General features: G+C 45.6%; 1 protein-coding gene across 10 annotated transcripts in view; it reads right to left on the reverse strand.

The window, feature by feature from the left end:
• Positions 1 to 19,484, reverse strand: part of HSD17B6 (hydroxysteroid 17-beta dehydrogenase 6) — a 42,790-nt gene that overhangs the window by 19,279 nt on the left and 4,027 nt on the right. The window contains exons 1-2 of one of the 10 annotated variants that reach the window (XM_033221627.1): positions 7,610 to 7,743; positions 6,067 to 6,085 (exon numbers count right to left, since the gene is read on the reverse strand). The exons of 2 other annotated variants lie outside the window; for them this stretch is intronic. Coding sequence is in view for 1 of the 8 variants with exons in the window: in XM_033221622.1 (XP_033077513.1) it covers positions 6,018 to 6,024 (7 nt within the window). In the remaining 7 variants the exon portion in view is untranslated. Of the gene's footprint in view, positions 1 to 6,017; positions 6,086 to 7,609; positions 7,859 to 19,484 lie in introns of those variants that run through there. 7 more of the 10 variants (XM_033221622.1, XM_033221631.1, XM_033221632.1 and 4 more) reach the window with 7 other exon arrangements.

Raw genomic sequence — 19,484 nt, forward strand, 5'->3', positions numbered from 1 at the left:
ATTGACTATACCCTCCTTAGTGTCCCCGTTGTGGCCTGGGTTTATCATGATGCCTGCTGCACTTCATTGTACTGCTTTTCCTCATTTTTAGACTATCAGGCCCTTAAGAGCCCAGGTTACATATTAGTCTGCACTTGGCCCAGTGAATGGCACATAGCAGATACTTAATAAATGTTAGATAAATGAAGTTATACTAAATAGCCGGGCGCGGTGGCTCAAGCCTGTAATCCCAGCACTTTGGGAGGCCGAGGCGGGCGGATCACGAGGTCAGGAGATCGAGACTATCCTGGCTAACACGGTGAACCCCGTCTCTACTAAAAAATACAAAAAACTAGCCAGGCGAGGTGGTGGGCGCCTGTAGTCCCAGCTACTCGGGAGGCTGAGGCAGGAGAATGGCGTGAACCCGGGAGGCGGAGCTTGTAGTGAGCTGAGATCCGGCCACTGCACTCCAGCCTGGGCCACAGAGCAAGACTCCATCTCAAAAAAAAAAAAAAAGTTATACTAAATAAAAATATCCTGAGGAAAAAAAGCAGGCAGAATGAGCCAGAGAAGTAGGAAAAAGAAAGCTGATGGAAGCCAAGGGAAGGGGGGCTTAATGAGGATCAGCAATGCAACCAGCAGGTCTGCTGAGTAATAGGAGGGCACTGGTGCTCTTAATGGGAAGACTCAGAGAGTGCAGGGCACAGAAGCCAATCTTCAGTGGGCTGCTGCATGAATTAGAGGGCAGGAAGTGGAGCTGAGTGGAGACTCTTTCAAAAGCCTAGTCTGGGAAGGAGAGGAGAGAAGGCAGTAGCGAGAGGGCAACTTAGGGTGTAGGCAAGTAAAATGGAAGGAGACAGTGAGGGGGAGAAAACAGTGGAGAGAGGCATCTATTGCTCCTCCCTCCCTCACCATCTTCTCTTTCTCTCCTTTTCCCCTCTTCCCCCATCTCTCTCCTTCCTTCTCTGAAGCCCTTTGCTTCTCTCCAATCGAGAGCTCTGTCTTCTCTAGCCAGCTGCCTCTGTTCTGCCCAACGGGCATTCCCTGATGCACTACAGTAACAGAGAGAGCTTCATCCTGACTGTTTATTGACTAAAAGGTAATTTTCTGTTGCCAGCCAAAGATGAAAACGTATTTCCCCCATTAGGGAGAAGTTTGGCCCTCACAGCCTCCCCTGGCATTACTATTCAGCCATCACATCCCTAACAGCAGGAAGACCTGCAGAAGAGATACGCCTGGCGGAATCCCAAACCCTGGGCCACACCTGAATGTGCCTCGAATATTTCAAATATCCAAATGCCCAAAGCGGCCTGCTTGCTTTTACAAACCATTCATCTGCAAAAGCTGTGCAATTACTTTACGTTTTTGCCTTTGACTCAAATTATTTATACACAGTACTTAAGCTGCTATTTCTTGATTTACCCATTTTTGACATTCTCAATTAACTTCCTGCTATGGTAAATGAGAATTCAGCTTTCTTTTTTTTTTTTTTTTTTTGAGGCGGAGTCTCGCTCTGTCGCCCGGACTGGAGTGCAGTGGCCAGATCTCAGCTCACTGCAAGCTCCGCCTCCCGGGTTTACGCCATTCTCCTGCCTCAGCCTCCTGAGTAGCTGGGACTACAGGCGCCCGCCACCTCGCCCGGCTAGTTTTTGTATTTTTAGTAGAGACGGGGTTTCACCGTGTTAGCCAGGATGGTCTCGATCTCCTGACCTCGTGATCCACCCGTCTCGGCCTCCCAAAGTGCTGGGATTACAGGCTTGAGCCACCACGCCCGGCCGAATTCAGCTTTCTTACATCATATTGTCAGTCTCTTCCTTTCTCATACACCATGCTATCTGGTTAATTTTCTTTAATGAGTTTTGAGGTTGAGCCTAGAAAACACCTTCATAATCACACATGCATAGGTTAAGAACTTCCACTGTTTATTTCAGGTCTGATCCCCATCTTGGGCTTCATCATTGCTTGAAGCTACTCTCCCACAAAGATCTTGAAAAGCTAGGCCAGGCACGGTGGCTCACGCTTGTAATCCCAGCACTTTGGGAAGCTGAGACAGGCAGATCACCTGAGGTCGGGAGTTCGAGACCAGCCTGGGCAACATGACCAAGCCCCATCTCTACTAAAACTACAAAAATTAGCTGGGTGTGGTGGCAGTGCCTGTAGTCCCAGCTAATTGGGAGGCGGAGGCACAAGGATCGCTTAAACCTGGGAGGTGGAGGTTGCAATGAGCCAAGATCACGCCACTGCACTCCAGCCTAAGTGACAGAGTGAGACACTGCCAAAAAAAAAAACCTTGAAAAGCTGAAATTGCCCTCTCTGCACAGCCCCATCCTATCTTTGGGGCTCTTCCCTTCCCCCCCCACCTCTTTCTTCCTGCTCTGCCTTCCTTTTCCTCAGCCTCTCTCTATTACTGCAATCCTCTCACAGTTTCATTTGCCTTCTTATTCAGCATAGGTCTCATAGTTGGCCACTTTAGGGATGCTTCACTATCACCCCAAAGCCTTTACCATCCCTGTTCTCTAGCTGCCAGCTGCCAAGTGGTGCTAGAGAAAGACCAGAAAACAAACTTTTATACAACAAATCAATGTTATCCTATCTCAACTGGGTCCCCCCCCATACAAGGCAAACCTTCTGTTTGCCTCCATTTGACCTTTCCCTTATTATTTCCCAACAACACCTGATCCAAATCTTTACTAACCTTCAAATTTTCCCAACCTCATGTTTACCTAGCTCCCCTTCCTCCACAGATGAGCATACATGTTGTCTCCCTGCCAAAATCCAGATCAGCTCAACCTGGACACTCTAATTCATACCCACAACATTTTGCCTGTCATCTCAGGGGGTTCCAGGGCCCAGTGAGGGTACCTCTGCTCTAAATGTCTCTATATTGTCCTCTATCCTCTTTCTTCTACCTTTCTTCCTCCCTAAGACCATCCTAACCTGCCACCCGTTTAATAACCATTCTCTCTCTTCCCCATATGGCCGAAACATTCAAAGGGCAAGCACAGGCCCTCTATTTTCTTGCCACCCGCGAGCTCCTTGCACTTCACCTTCCATTCCCATCACTCTCTGGAAACTCTCTCACAGCTCACCAAGGACTTATTAGCAGATAATTCCCAAGGCTTCCTCTCTCTCTTCTCCTCAGACCTCACTGCAATATTTAGCACCTTCTTTTTTCTTATGATTTTATCTGATTCTTAGATTCTAACCTAACCTTCGGTGAAGAAGGAGATTGCTTTCAGATCGTGCTGTGCTCTCGTTGGATTCTGTCTGTGACTCCCTGTCACCCACAGGATAAAGTCAGAACTCTTCGGCTTGACACATAATAATAATAGTAAACAGTTATAGAGAACTTTCCTTGCCAGGCACTATTTGAAACCATGTGTGTGTGTGTATATGTGTGTGTGTGTGTGTATGTATATATAATATACATACACACAATAGAGGGTATATGCAATCATTATGCCCATTTTTCACATGAGGAAACTGAAGCACAGATTAAGGCAAAAATTAAGTGACTTTTCCAAGGTGAAACAGAGTGAATAGTAGAGACAGGATCAAATCCAGAGTGTTCACCTGCAGAAGCCTTGCATCTAAACACTACACTACACTGCCTTTCCCTTTTGAGACCATCCTGGGCAACATAACTGAGCCCCATCTCTACTAAAAATACAAAAACTAGCTGACTTTTCATGGTCAGGCTGTGGCCTACGTTTGCCCCTCGGCTCCTGTCTCTCACAGTCAGAAACCATGGTTTAATCCTTCTGACTACCCAATATGAAGAACACGCTTCTCCCTTCACTTCTGAGATGCTCTACTCCCATTCTCCTACAGCAGTCACAGACAGTGTCCCTTTCCCTTCTCCCCTCCCAGCTCCTCCTCTCCCTTCTACACCCTAAATGCAAGGACTCCTCAATGCCCCTTGATTGGCCTATCACGAAGCTTTCTCACTAACCCCACAGTGTCACTCTCACTTCCCCTCTCATCCACATAGGGCTGTCTGGTTAATTTCCCTAAAGTGCAGCTCTGCCGATGTCACTCCCTAAATAGCATTCAACCTACTGAAAATCTAAATCTAAAACCTAGTTGTACAAGGCCCTCCATGATTGGATCTTAACCTTTTCTCCCCTTCCTCTTTCTCACACTGCCTATGGTCCATCGAAACCAAAGAGCTTTGGGCCGAGCGCCGTGGCTCAAGCCTGTAATCCCAGCACTTTGGGAGGCCGAGACGGGCGGATCACGAGGTCAGGAGATCGTAGACCATCCTGGCTAACACGGTGAAACCCCGTCTCTACTAAAAATACAAAAACTAGCTGACTTTTCATGGTCAGGCTGTGGCCTACGTTTGCCCCTCGGCTCCTGTCTCTCACAGTCAGAAACCATGGTTTAATCCTTCTGACTACCCATATGAAGAACACGCTTCTCCCTTCACTTCTGAGATGCTCTACTCCCATTCTCCTACAGCAGTCACAGACAGTGTCCCTTTCCCTTCTCCCCTCCCAGCTCCTCCTCTCCCTTCTACACCCTAAATGCAAGGACTCCTCAATGCCCTTGATTGGCCTATCACGAAGCTTTCTCACTAACCCCACAGTGTCACTCTCACTTCCCCTCTCATCCACATAGGGCTGTCTGGTTAATTTCCTAAAGTGCAGCTCTGCCGATGTCACTCCCTAAATAGCATTCAACCTACTGAAAATCTAAATCTAAAACCTAGTTGTACAAGGCCCTCCATGATTGGATCTTAACCTTTTCTCCCCTTCCTCTTTCTCACACTGCCTATGGTCCATCGAAACCAAAGAGCTTTGGGCCGAGCGCCGTGGCTCAAGCCTGTAATCCCAGCACTTTGGGAGGCCGAGACGGGCGGATCACGAGGTCAGGAGATCGTAGACCATCCTGGCTAACACGGTGAAATCCCATCTCTACAAAAATACAAAAATTAGGCAGGCATGGTGGAGACTGCCTGTAGACCCAGCTACTCTGGAGGCTGACAGGGAGGGGAATCACTTGAGCCTGGGAGGTCGAGGTTGCAGTGAGCCATGATTGCACTACTGCACTCTATCCTGGGCAACAGAGCAAGACTCTGTTTGGAAAAATCAATAGATAGATAGTAAGAAAAAAAAGGATTGTTGGGGTTTTTTTGTTGTTGTTTGTTTTGAGATGGAATCTCACTCTGTCGCTGGAGTGCAGTGGCATGATCTCGGCTCACTGCAACCTCCGCCTCCCGGGTTCCAGTGATTCTCCTGCCTCAGCCTCCCGAGTAGCTGGGACTACAGCCATGCACTACCATGCCCAGCTAATTTTTGTATTTTTTTAGTAGAGACAAGGTTTCACCATATTGTCCAGGCTGGTCTCGAATTCCTGATCTCGTAATCCGCCTGCTTCTGCCTTCCAAAGTGCTGGGATTACAGGCGTGAGCTACCGCACCCAGCCTAAAAAAATTTTTCTTAAATAGAATCATTAGGCCAGGCACAGTGGCTCATGCTTTTAATCCCAGAACTTTGGGAGGCTGAGGCAGGCAGATCACTTGAGGCCAGGAGTTCAAGACCAGCCTGGCCAACACAGCAAAACCCCAACTCTACTAAAAATACAAAAATTAGCCAGGTGTGGTCGTGGGCACCTGTATTCCTAGCTACTTAGGAGGCTGAGGCAGGAGAATAGCTTGAACCTGGAAGGCAGAGGCTGCAATGAGCTGAGATCACGCCACTGTACTCTAGTCTGGAAGACAGAGTGAGACTCTGTCTCAAAAGAAAAAAATAAAAAATAGAATCATGAGCATAGACTCTGAGGCCAGATGGCCTGGGTTCAAAATCAGGCTTTGACATTTACTTGTTCTGCAGCCTTGGGTAAATGAATTGGCCTCTGTTCCTGTGTGCTCATCTTCAAAATGGGAAAAAGAAACCTCAGTGATTTATTGAGAGGGTTAAATGAGTTAATGCATGTAAAGCAATACATAATTGTTAGATATTAGTATTATTTTGGGTCATTGTTGTCTTATTATTGCCATCTGAGACCTTTCTCTCTCTCTTACCATGAGACCTTACCTCTCATGGTAAGAGTCCAGGCTGCTCCACTCCCTCAAAGGGTTCTCACCAGTGTCGTCCTTGATCAGCTGCAGAATCAGATTTGTTATTGCCAAAATGAAAACCTGTCTATTTCCCTGAGCTTTCACAGAAGGAAACTGTGCCATGGGAATGTGCGTTATCTGGTGCATTACACCACCACTTTTCTGTAGTATGCATAATTCCACATATTGCAATATCCTTAATCATTTCTATCAGCTCTTTATCACTATTCTGGGCCAGCTCATGCACCTTAACTTTCTTCTGTCTCAAGCAAAGGACCTTTTTCCCTTCTTTGGTTAAAATCTTCAGATCTGGGTTTGTCTATAAACTCCAATCAGTTTAGTCACTGATCCTAAGAGCAAGTCTGTAAACAGCACATGGCTCCCTGAACTGATCCACCATGACATTGTTTTCTTCCCACCTTGGGCATACAGACTAAGTATTCTTCAAGTCAATAATTGTTTTTTCTTTTCTTTTTGATTTTTTTTTTTTTTTTTTTTTTGAGGCAGGGTCTGTCTGTCGCATAGGCTGGAGTGCAGTGGTGCAATCACAGCTCACTGTAGCCTCAACCTCCTGGGCTCAGGTGATCCTCCCTTCTTTTTTCTTATGATTTTATCTGATTTTTAGATTCTAACCTGACCTTCGGTGAAGAAGGAGATTGCTTTCAGATTGTGCTATGCTCTCGTTGGATTCTGTCTGTGACTCCCTGTCACCCACAGGATAAAGTCAGAACTCTTCAGCTTGACACATAATAATAATAGTAAACAGTTACAGAGAACTTTCCTTGCCAGCCACTGTTTGAAACCGTGTGTGTGTGTATGTGTGTGTGTGTGTGTGTATGTATATATAATATATATACAGACAATAGAGGGTATATGCAATTATTATGCCCATTTTTCACATGAGGAAACTGAAGCACAGATTAAGGCAAAAATTAAGTGACTTTTCCAAGGTGAAACAGAGTGAATAGTAGAGACACAATCAAATCCAGAGTGTTCACCTGCAGAAGCCTTACATCTAACCACTACACTATACTGAGGTCCTAACCTCCCAAGTGGCTAGGACCACAGGTATGCACCACCACACCTAGCTAAGTTTTTGTATTTTTTGTAGAGATGGGGTTTCACCATGTTGACCACGCTGGTCCCAAACTCTTGAGTTTAAGGGATCCTCGCTCCTCAACCTCTCAGAGTTCTGGGATCTTGGCCCAATCACAGAAGGCCCCTTTCCGCTTACCCAAAGTTTCATGAACTTACCCAACAGCTATCAGCATTAACCATGAAAGAGCTTGTTTCCCCCACTGCTGAGAATCCCATTTTCAGAGCATACCCAGGGTCCCTATTTTTAAGTATGAAATCACTCCCAACTTGTAACCAGTACTCTCCCAAACTTCATGGGAGTAAAGATCAAAAAAGCAGAGCAAGTAATCGTGACAAAATTTCTTTCAGGAATCAAAGTTGAAGGATCTTTTAAAATGATAAAAAATCATAATCAAAACCTGTCTCCAAACAGACCGTATCCCCTACACATACACACACACACACACATACACACACACCACCCCTACACACCTACACACCGGACTTGCTCAGGAAGAGTCCAGTCCTGGAGACTTGGAAGGACTTCTTTGCACACCAGGCAGCAGTCAGCTTTCTCCTGCCCCAACTGCTGCCCACCCCATCCTCCGCACTTTTTCACAACACCTCCCTCTGGTGGTAAGAGTCCAGGCTGCTCCACCCCCTCACAAGGTTCTCACCAGTGTCGTCCTTGATCAGCTGCAGAATCAGATTTGTTGTTGCCAAAATGAAAAGCAGAAAGAAAGAAAAGAGTTGCCCTGACCAGACAGAGAGTCTTATATGCTCCTCAGCCCACATCCTCTAATTTTTTTTTTTTTTTTTGAGACAGACTCTCGCTCTGTCACCCAGGCTGGAGTGTAGTGGCATGATCTCAGCTCACTGTAACCTCCACCTCCTTGGATCAAGCAATTCTCCTGCCTCAGCCTCTGGAGTAGCTGGGATTATAGGTGCCTGTAGAAATTTTTGTATTTTTAGTAGAGATTGGGTTTCACCAAGTTGGCCAGGCTGGTCTCGAGCTCCTGGCCTCAAGTGATCCACCCATCTTGGCCTCCCAAAGTGCTGGGATTACAGGCATGAGCCGCCGCACCCAGCCCTCTATTTATTTACTGAGACAGGGTTTCCCTCTGTCACCCAGTCTGGAGTGCAGTAGCACAATCTGGGCTCACTGCAGCCTCGACCTCCCAGGCTCAAGTGATCTTCCCACCTCAGCCTCCAGAGTAGCTGGGACTAAAGGCGTAGGCCACCATGCCCAGCTAATTTTGGGGGTTTTTGTTGTTGTTGTTGTTGTTGTTTTCTTTTTTTTTTTTCTTGTAGAGATGGGGTTTCACCAGCTTGCCCAGGCTGGTCTCGAACTCCTGGGCTCAAGCAATCTGCCTACCTCAGCTTCCTAAAGTGCTAGGACTACAGGCATGTGCCACCGTGCCTGGCCCCATCCTCTAATTTAAATTGGAATGCTGGAATGCAAATCCCCTGCTGGAAAGGGGTCGGAGGGCACGTTGATTTTAGCAAAGCCCACTTCTTAAGACTGCCAACCTGAGATCAGCTGCTGCAAACTGGGGCTGGCTCAGTCACCTTTCTGAAAGAACTGCAGCTGTTTCATAGCTTGAGCCCTGGACCTAGGGTTGTACATATATATATATTTTATAACAGCTTTATTGAGGCATAATTCACATACCATACAACTCACTCTTTTGAAGTGTACTATTCAGTGGGTTTTAGTATATTCACAGGGTTGTGCAACAATCGTCACTATCTAGTTTCAGAACACTTTTATTGCTCCCAAAAGAACCCCATACTCGGCCGGGCGCGGTGGCTCAAGCCTGTAATCCCAGCACTTTGGGAGGCCGAGACGGGCGGATCACGACGTCAGGAGATGGAGACCATCCTGGCTAACATGGTGAAATCCCGTCTCTACTAAAAAAAAATACAAAAAACTAGCCAGGCGCGGTGGCCGGCGCCTGTAGTCCCACCTGCTCGGGAGGCTGAGGCAGAAGAATGGCGTAAACCCGGGAGGCGGAGCTTGCAGTGAGCTGAGATCCGGCCACTGCACTCCAGCCTGGGCGACAGAGCGAGACTCGGTCTCAAAAAAAAAGAAAAAGAAAAAAAAAAAAAAAAGAACCCCATACTCCTTAGCAGTCACCTCCCATTCTTTCCTCCCCGACCCCACTCCTGGCAACCAGTAATCTACTTTCCATGTTTGTGGATTTGCCTATTCTGGACATTTCATATAAATGGAATCACACAATATGTGGCCTTTGTGACTGGCTTCTTCTGTTTAGCATAATGTTTTCAAGGTTCATCTATTTATCAGTACTTCATTTTAATGTCTGAATCATATTCCATTGTGTGACTATTCCACATTTTGTTTATGCATTCATCGGTTGATAAACATTTGGGTTGTTTCTGCTTTTTTGTGTTATTATAAATAATGTTGAAATGAATATTTACATATAGGTTTTTTGTGTAGACATATGCCTTCAATTCTTTTGAATATATATACCCTAAGAGTGAAGTTGCTGGGTCAAATGATAACTCTATTTTTAACATTTTGAGGAAGTCCCCAAACTGTTTTCCAAAGAGGCTGCATCATTTTACAATCTCACCAGCTTCATATGAGGGTTCCAAATTCTCCACATGCTCACTAACACTATCTTTATTTATTTTATTTTATTTTTTTGAGAGGAAGTCTCGCTCTGTCGCCCAGGCTGTAGGGCAGTGGCGCTATCTCAGCTCACTGCAACCTCTGCGTGCTGGATTCAAGGGATTCTCCCACCTCAGCCTCCTGAGTAGGTGGGATTACAGGCGCATGCCACCATGCCTGGCTAATTTTTGTATTTTTAGTAGAGACGAGGTTTCACCATGTTGACTAGGCTGATCTCGAACTCCTGACCTCAAGTGATCCACTCACCTTGGCCTCCCAAAGTGCTGGGATTACAGGCATGAGCCACCGCACCTGGCCATATTATCTTTTTTAATATTAGCCATCCTAGTTGGTATGGATTGATATCTCATTGTGATTTTGATTTGCATTTCCCTAATGACTAACGATGTTGAGCATCCTTTAATGTGCTTATTGGCTATTTGTTTGCCTTCTTTGGTGAAATGCCTATTCAAATCTTTTGCTCATTTTTCATTTTATATTAAATGTGAGGAGTCACAGCATGACCCCATAGTAAAATCATACTTAGGGAGAATCACAGCAGTACCTCAGACTCAACACATTCAAAACTAAAATAATGATGATTCACTGTAATCTGGTCCTCCTCCTTATTTTCATGTTATTCCCTATCTGCACATGTAGTCAACAAATTTAGTAAGTGCCTAATAGATGCCAGACAACTCCTTTCCATCCAGTTGCCCAAGTCTGAAACCTGGGAATCATCCTAGACCCCTTCCTCATCCCCCATGTCCAATCAGTATTAATTCTACTTCCTTAAGTCATTATGTCTATCCCATCCCTTCCGTCTCCACTTTACTGCCTTAGTCCAGGCCATGAGTATTTCTCACCTGGATTCTGGCAACAGTCTGCTAGGATTGCTCCACCTCTGGTTGCTCTCTCCCCTCCTATTTTCCCTCTACAGGGCTCCAGAGTTTATTTATAAAACACAACTCTGAGGCCAGGGGTGGTGGCTCACACCTGTAATCCCAGCACTTTGGAAGGCTGAGGTGGAAAGATCACTTGAGCCCAGGAGTTCGAGACCAGCCTGGCCAACATGGCAAAACCCCGTCTCTACACAAAATACAAAAATTAGCCGGGTGTGGTGGCGTACTCCCATAATCCCAGCTACTCAGGAGGCTGAGGTGGGAGGATCACCTGAGCCTGGGAAGGTGGAGGCTGCAGTGAGCCATGATCATGCCACTGCACTCCAGCTTGGATGACAGAGTGAGACGCTATCAAATAAATAAATAAATAAAACACAACTCTGATTATGTTTCTACTCTGCTTAAAACCCTTCCATGGGCCAGAAACGGTGGTTCACGCCTGTAACCCCAGCACTTTGGGAGGCCAAGGCAGGTGAATCACTTGAGGTCAGGAGTTCGAGACCAGCCTGGCCAACATGACAAAACCCCACCTCTACTAACAATACAAAAAAATTAGCTGGGAATGGTGGCACACGCCTGTAATTCCAGCTACTCGGGAGGCAGATGCATGAGAATTGCTTGAACCCAAGAGTCATCGCAAAAAAAAAAAAAAAAAAAAAACCTTCCATGGCTTCCCATTGTCTTCAGACAAATCCAAATTCCTGTGAAGGAACAAGACGATGTTGTGCTTTAATGTGAATCTGTGAATCCTTTATGTGAAGCAGTCTACTAGAAGACAGCTAGAGCCAAAAGATGTATAGCTTTATGGCTAACAAAAGAGCCTACACAATATTCATGTTGGCAGATTGCTTATCTAAAGTCTGGTAGGTTAATTTATAGTTTAGGTTTTAAAAACTCAGTTTACTATACCAAACGCATCAAATAGATTAAAGAGCAATTGCAATGTCCCAGAACGTGTTTTATTGGCTTTGTGATCATCACGTGCTCTGTTAGAGGGAACATTCCTGTGAGATCAATCTAAAACTCCGGCATTTAAACAAATATGACAGTACTCTCTGCTACTTTTCAATAGTTTATGATAACAAGAGACAGAGCTTATCATATTTAAACTGAGATGTGACTTTGGCCCCATTCTCCTTTTGTTTATTATGCTCCTGTGTCAATAGAACATATTTGGAACTGTCCTTATAAACCTTTTAAAATTAATCAGGAAAGAAGAGACGGAAAGAAATGAAAATAAACCAAGCTTGCGACACATTCAGCATTAGTCATTATGTCAGCTGGCTTTCTGACCTGCTCTGTCATCGTTGTTTAGGGCATATTGTCCTAGAATCACACAGATTGGATAGTGTAGTTCCCCTTAACTGCTCTGTTATAGATGACAACTTGAACATTATAAACTGTTGTTTTCCATTTGAGATATCCTTTCAGGTCCTACACACCAGTGAAACTAATGACATCAGTGGATCTGAAGGACCCTATTGACATCAGCAGTTCTGAAGCATCATACGAGGAGCTGACTCACCAAAGAATGCAGTTTCCACGTCCTGACGACTTTATCCCCTTGACCCCAACCACTCAATGACCCCAATTTTCCAGCCCCTCACTCTCCACAATCCCCTTAAGAACCCCAGCCCAGAACTCCTCAGGGAGATGGACTTGAAGATCTCCTCTCATCTCCTTGCTAAGCCACCCTGCAATCATTAAACTCTTTCTCTGCTGCAAACCCTACTGTCTCAACGTATTGGTCTGTTGCTGTGCAGTGGGCATACAAAGCTGTTGGTCCTGTAACGTATTTTCTAATCTTCTCTTCTTTATTTTATTAATGAGGAAAATAACTAACATAGGATTATTTCAAGTTTTCAAGCAACTTACTTCAACAGGATTTTAACTTCCAAGGCTTCTCATCAAATATTCATAGGATCAATAGTTTATTTTCATTTTAACCAAATAAAGTAAATGATGAATAATTTTTACTTCCACACTCCTTAACTTGGCAGGCAATGCTCTGACCATGGCTTACCTCTTAACCCCATCTCTCACTATGCCCTCCCTTGAAGTCTGGGGTCTGTCCATATGAAACTATTGGCAGCTTCCCAAAAGTGACATTTATACTTTTGTGCCTGTGTTCCCTGTACCAATCTTATCCACGTCTTAAGAACATGGCAAAACAGGCCGGGCGCGGTGGCTCAAGCCTGTAATCCCAGCACTTTGGGAGGCCGAGACAGGTGGATCACGAGGTCAGGAGATCGAGACCATCCTGGCTAATACGGTGAAACCCCGTCTCTACTTAAAAATACAAAAAACTAGCCGGGCGACGAGGCGGGCGCCTGTAGTCCCAGCTACTCGGGAGGCTGAGGCAGGAGAATGGCGTAAACCCGGGAGGCGGAGCTTGCAGTGAGCTGAGATCCGGCCACTGCACTCCAGCCTGGGTGGCAGAGCAAGACTCCGTCTCAAAAAAAAAAAAAAAAAAAAAGAACATGGCAAAACAAATAGACAATTGGGTTAAAAATGCACCTATAACACTTCATTACACCTTCTCTTTTTTTTTTTTCTTTTTTTTCTTTCTTTTTTTTTTTTTTTGAGACAGGGTCTTGCTCTATCATCCAGGCTGGAGTACAGTGGTGCAATCACAGCTCACTGCAGCCTCGACTTCCTGGACTCAAGCAATCCACCTCAGCCTCCCAAGTACCTGGGACTACAGGCATGAGCAACCATGCCACACTAATTATTGTATTTTTTGTAGAGACGCGGTTTCGCCATGTTGGCCAGGCTGGTGTCAAATTTCTGAGCTCAAGTGATCCACCTGAGTCAGCCTACCAAAGTGCTAGGATTACAGACATGAGCCACCGCGCCTGGCTCATTCATTACACTTTTTTATTTGTGTCTGTTGCCCCTAGTATGCTATAACTTTCTCAGAGGCAGAAACCATGTCATTAATTATTTTCCCCACAGTTCATCTCAGTGCCCAACACATACGTTCATTACCTATTTGTGGAATAAATGAATGAATTCATGAATGACTGAATTAACCATACCTTTACAGAACAGATCATCCTTTTAGATGCCAAAAACATCCAGAATAACAATAGGACTTAAACTATACAGGCAATCTGTGAGGCAAGTGTCAAGTCTGCAAACAACATGGGGAGAGAAACTTGAGGCTGATAGATATACTCCCAAAAAAGACTTAAAAGGATGGTAGAGCCAGGTAGTGAAAGGATTGAAGGAGAAAAGGGGTTTGCACCTATGTGGATGAAAGCACAAAGGGAAACAAACTGAATGATGATACCGCCTCCCAGTGGCACTTGAGATAAAGGCCTCTATGCCAGAGCACCTTTTTTTTTTTTTTTTTTTTTTTTTTTTTTTTTTTGAGACGGAGTCTCCCTCTGTCGCCAGGCTGCAGTGTAGTGGCACCATCTCGGCTCACTGAAACCTCCGACTCCCTGGTTCAAGTGATTCTCCTGCCTCAGCCTCCCGAGGAGCTGGGACTATAGGCACGTGCCACCACACCCAGCTAATTTTTGTATTTTTAGTAGAGATGAGGTTTCACTATGTTGGCCAGGATGGTCTTGTTCTCCTGACCTCGTGATCCGCCCGCCTCAGCCTCCCAAAGTGCTGGGATTACAGCCGTGAGCCACCTCACCCGGCCCAGGGCACTTTTAAGATATAATACCTTTCGACCAGGCGAGGTGGCTCATGCCCGTAATCCCAGCACTTTGGGAGGCTGAGGTGGGTGGATCACGAAGTCAGGAGATCGAGACCATCCTGACTAACATGGTGAAACCCCGTTTCCACTAAAAATACAAAAAATTACCCGGGGGTGGTGGTGGGCGCCTGTAGTCCCAGCTCCTCCAGAGGCTGAAACAGGAGAATGGCATGAACCAGGGAAGCGGCGCTTGCAGTGAGCCGGGATTGTGCCACTGCACTTCAGCCTGGGCTACAGAGTGAAACTCTGTCTCACAAAAGAAAAAAAAAATGATATAATAGCTTTCGCACATTGAGTGGTTCTGAACTATTGAGTGTGTGTGCCAGACATTCCTTAGTTTATCTCATTTAACCTTCCCAATGACTCCCTGTAGAGATACAGCATATAGTTTTGGGGTTAAACGCACATACTCTAGAGCCAATTTTTCTGATTCTCTGCTTAATGTGTCTCCCACTTACCCACTTACCAGCTGTGTGACTTTGGACAAATTTACTTAAGTTGTCTGCATATTCCCCCTTCTTTAAAATAGGAAAAGGCTGGGCATGGTGGCTCATGCCTGTGATCCCAGCACTTTGGGAGCCCGAGGTGGGCTGATTGCTTGAGCCCAGAAGTTCGAGACCAGCCTGGGCAAGATGGTGAGATCCCATTTCTACAAAAAATAAAAATAACAATAAATTTTAAATTTAGCCCTTTTCCCATTTGCCCCAAGAATACTTGCTGGCAGCACTTGTAGCTGAAGCATCTATCCAGATATAACTTTGCTGTGAAATATCTCACTGTTATTATTATTTTCACATTGCTCTAGTATAATGTTTGGAAACAAAAGACACAGCATTCTATTTCAGTAGTGGTATTTCCACTTACAAAATACAGTAATTCTGATCACTAAAACTGTCAAATCCTAGAAAATGCTGAATTCCTATGTATGATGTTAACATCATTCTTGAACAATTGTTGGCCAAAGATTCATTTGATGAACCCGATTTTTCCAAAACAATGATTCTAATTATTCCAATGACTTTAATGTTAGTTCTGTTTAGAAATAACTCCAAGAGACCAGGCGCGGTGGCTCCTACCTGTAATCCCAGCACTTTGGGAGGCTGAGGCAGGCAGATCGCCTGAGGTCAGGAGTTCAAGACCAGCCTGGCCAACATAGTGAAACCCCATCTCTACTAAAAATACAAAAATTAGCCAGGCATGTTGGCGGGCACCTGTAATCCCAGCTACTCGGGAGGCTGAGGCAGGAGAATGGCTTGAGCCCGGGAGGCAGAGGGTGCAGTGAGCCAAGATTGCACCACTGCACTCCAGACTGGGTGACTGAGTGGGACTCTATCTCAAAAAAAAGAAAGAAGGAAGGAAGGAAGGAAGGAAGTCCAAGAACAGTTTTTATATTTTATTTTGACATTGAAAATCAGTCAGATTTGTTTCAGCCTCAAAGAGTGTGCTTATGTAAAATTAAATGAGTGCCGGCAGCGAGCTGCACTTTTTTTTTCTAAACAGGAAAAGGGTAAAAAAAAAAAAAAAAAAAAAAGGAGGGTGGGTGCAGTGGCTCACACCTATAATCCCAGCACTTTGGAAGGCTGAGGTGGGCAGATCATGAGGTCAGGAGATCGAGAGCATCCTGGCTAACATAGTGAAACTCCGTCTCTACTAAAAAAATACAAAAAAAAAAAATTAGCCAGGCGTGGTGGCGGGCGCCTGTAGTCCCAGCTACTCGGGAGGCTGAGGTAGGAGAAAGGCGTGAACCCAGGAGACGGAGCTTGCAGTGAGCAGAGATCGAGTCACTGCACTCCAGCCTGGGCAACAGAGCAAGACTCTGTCTCAAAAAAAAAAGAAAAAGAAAATAGGGATAATGTATCCTATAACACCTATCACATAGAGTTCTCATGAGGGATAAATTCATTAAATGGTAACTGACATCATGGCAAAAGCTATGTACAGGCATACCTCATTTTATTGTGCTTCACATATTATTATGCTCCATAGATATTGCATTTTTACACATTGAAGCTTTGTGGCAACCCTACATAGAGTGAGTCTATTAGTGCAATTTTTCCAATAGCACGTGTTTGCTTCATGTCTCTATGTCACATTTTGGTAATCCTTGCAATATTTCAAACTTTTTCATTATTATTGTACCTGTTATAGTGATCCGTGATCAGTGATCTTTGATGTACTGTTGTAATTGTTTGCGGGTGCAACGAACTGTGCCCATATAAGAAGACAAACTTAATCAATAAATGTTGTGTGTGTTCTGACTGTTCCACCAGTCTGCTGTTCTCCTCTCTCTCTCCCTCTCCTCAGGCCTCCCTATTCCCTGAGACGCAACAATATTGAAACTAAGCCCATTAACAACCCTACAATGACCTCTAAGTACTCAAGTGAAGAAAAGAGCCCCACACCTCTCACTTTAAATCAAAAGGTAGACATGATTAAGCTTAGTGAGAAAGCAATGTTGAAAGCTGAGACAGACCAAAACTTAGGCCCCTTACACCAAGCAGTTAGCCAAGTTGTAAATACGAAGGAAAAGTTCTTTTTTTTTGAAACAGGGTCTCAGTCTGTTGCCCAGCTTGGAGTACAGTGTCCCAATCCTGGCTCACTGCACCCTCCGCCTCCTGGGCTCAAGTGATCCTCCCACCCCAGCCTCCCAAGTAGCTGGCACCACAGGCCTGCACCACCACACCTGACTAATTTTTGTAGTTTTTATAGAGATGAGGTCTCGCTATGTTGCCCAGGCTGGTCTCAAACTCCTGGACTCAGGCAATCCTCCCACCTTGGCCTCCCAAAGTGCTGGCATTACAGGCGTGAGCCACTGCACTTGGCCTTAAATTTGAGGCAGGGTCTTACTCTGTCACCCAGGCTGGAGTGCAATGGCACGATATTGGCTCACTGCAACCTCTGCCTGTCTGACTCAAGCGATCCTCCCACCTCAGCCTGTTGAACAGCTGAGGCCACAGATGCATGCCACCACACCCTGTTAATTTTTCTGGGCTTTTTTGTTTCTTTGGTTTGGTTTGGTAGAGACAGGGTTTTGCCATGTTGCCCAAGCTGGTCTTGAACTCCCTGACTCAAGCAATCCACCCACCTTGGCCTCCCAAAGAGCTGGGATTACAGGTGTGAGCTATCAGGCCTGGCCTGGAAAAGTTCCTTCCTGGAAAAGTTCCTGAAGAAAATTAAAAGTGCTACTTCAGGGAACACACAAATGATAAGAAGGTGAAACAGCCTTATTGCTGATATGGAGAAACTTAGCAGGCTGAATAGAAGATCAAACCAGCCATAACTTCCCTTAAGCCAAAGCTTCACCCACAGCAAGGCTACCCTCTTTTATTATATGAAAGCTGAGACAGGTGAGAAAGCTGCAGAAGTTTGAAGCCAGCAGAAGTTGGTTCATGAGGTTTAAGGGGAGAAACCATCTCCATAAGATAAAAGTGCAAGGCAAAGCTAGACACAGTGGCTCACACCAGTAATCCCAACACTTTAGGAGGCCAAGGCAGGTGGATCATTTGAGGCCAGGAGTTTCAGACCAGCCTGGCCAACCTAGTGAAACCCTGTCTCTACTAAAAATACAAAAATTAGCTGGGCATGGCAGCACACACTTGTAATCCTAGCCCTTTGGGAAGCTGAGGCATGAGAATTGCTTGAGCCTGGGTGACTGAGGTTGCAGTGAGCCATGATTGCACCACTGCATTCCAACCTGGGCGACAGAGCAAGACTCCATCTCAAAAAAATAAGTAAAATAAAATAAAACTATAGTTTTCATGTGATATGTTAATTCACGTGACTGCCCACTCTAGCCCACAATTGCCATAGGTATCATTACACAGTAAGAGTGATGGGCAGATCTTGGCCAGGCGCAGTAGCTCATGCCTGTAATCCCAGCACTTTGGGAGGCCGAAGTGGGCAGATCACGAGGTCAGGAGATCGAGACCATCCTGGCTAACACGGTGAAACCCTGTCTCTACTAAATATACAAAAAATTAGCCGGGCATGGTGGCCAGCGCCTGTGGTCCCAGCTAGTCGGGAGGCTGAGGCAGGAGAATGGCCTGTACCTGGGAGGCAGAGCTTGCAGTGAGCCGAGATGGCGCCACTGCCCTCCAGGTTGGGCCACAGAGCAAGACTCCGTGCCAAAAAAAAAAAAAAAAAAGAGTGATTGGCAGATCTGCACATCAATAGCAAATGGGTTCCCTTCATACTTGTAAAGCTCTCCACGATTCCGCAAGCCTCCTGTAATTCATATTTTCTTATACCTGGGCGTTCTATTTGAGAGACTGAATATATGAACAGCAGAAACCAACCCCCTTATCTATAATAAACAGCACAGGAAGCAAGCTTGCTACAAGTCAGACTTGTAGAAAATCAAACTGCTATCTCTAATGATGATACTGGAGGCCAAACAACAACCCCTATAGCAATGAGCCCAAATGCCTTAACTAGTATCTTACAGCTTCCTTAATCTTGTCACAGCTTCTAACATAGATCCAACCAAAGAAAGCCAGACATCCACCCCTAAACCAATCACATACCGCATCCTACTACTCCTTAGCCCAGGTACAGCTTCTCCATGCCAACAGCCTCCAATCAAAGAACACCTTGACGGCTTCCCTTTTTTATAAAGCTTTCCTAATCCTCTGCCTGCCTTTGAGTCCCTACCAAATGCAAGTGATGATGGCTGACTCCCTTGCTATAGTAAGCTCTGAATAAATAGCCTACGCTTTTCTCATTTGGTTAATATTTGTTTATTTCCACATATTGGATCTAGTAATTCATGAAATTCCATACAGAACTAATTTCCAAAACTTTTTTTTTTTAGACACAGTCTCTCTCTGTTGCCCAGACTGTAGTGCAGTGGCACTATCATGGCTCCCAACAGCCTTGACCTCCCAGGCTCAAGCGATTGATCGCCCCCCGCCCCGCCCCGCGCCCCCCGTCAGCCACCGCCAACCCGCCACTCCCGCCCCGCCCCGCTTCAGCCTCTGGGGCAGCTGGGACTACAGGCGCACGCAACTACTACTGGCTAGGGGTGTGTGTGTGTGTGTGTAGAGATAGATCTCACAATGTCGCCCCGACCGGTATCGAACTCCTAGCCTCAAGCGATCCTCCTGCCTTGGCCTCCCAAAG

This window comes from Trachypithecus francoisi, unplaced genomic scaffold (genome assembly GCF_009764315.1).
Source record: "Trachypithecus francoisi isolate TF-2019V2 unplaced genomic scaffold, Tfra_2.0 Lachesis_group11, whole genome shotgun sequence".
Taxonomy (NCBI): Eukaryota; Metazoa; Chordata; class Mammalia; order Primates; family Cercopithecidae; genus Trachypithecus; species Trachypithecus francoisi.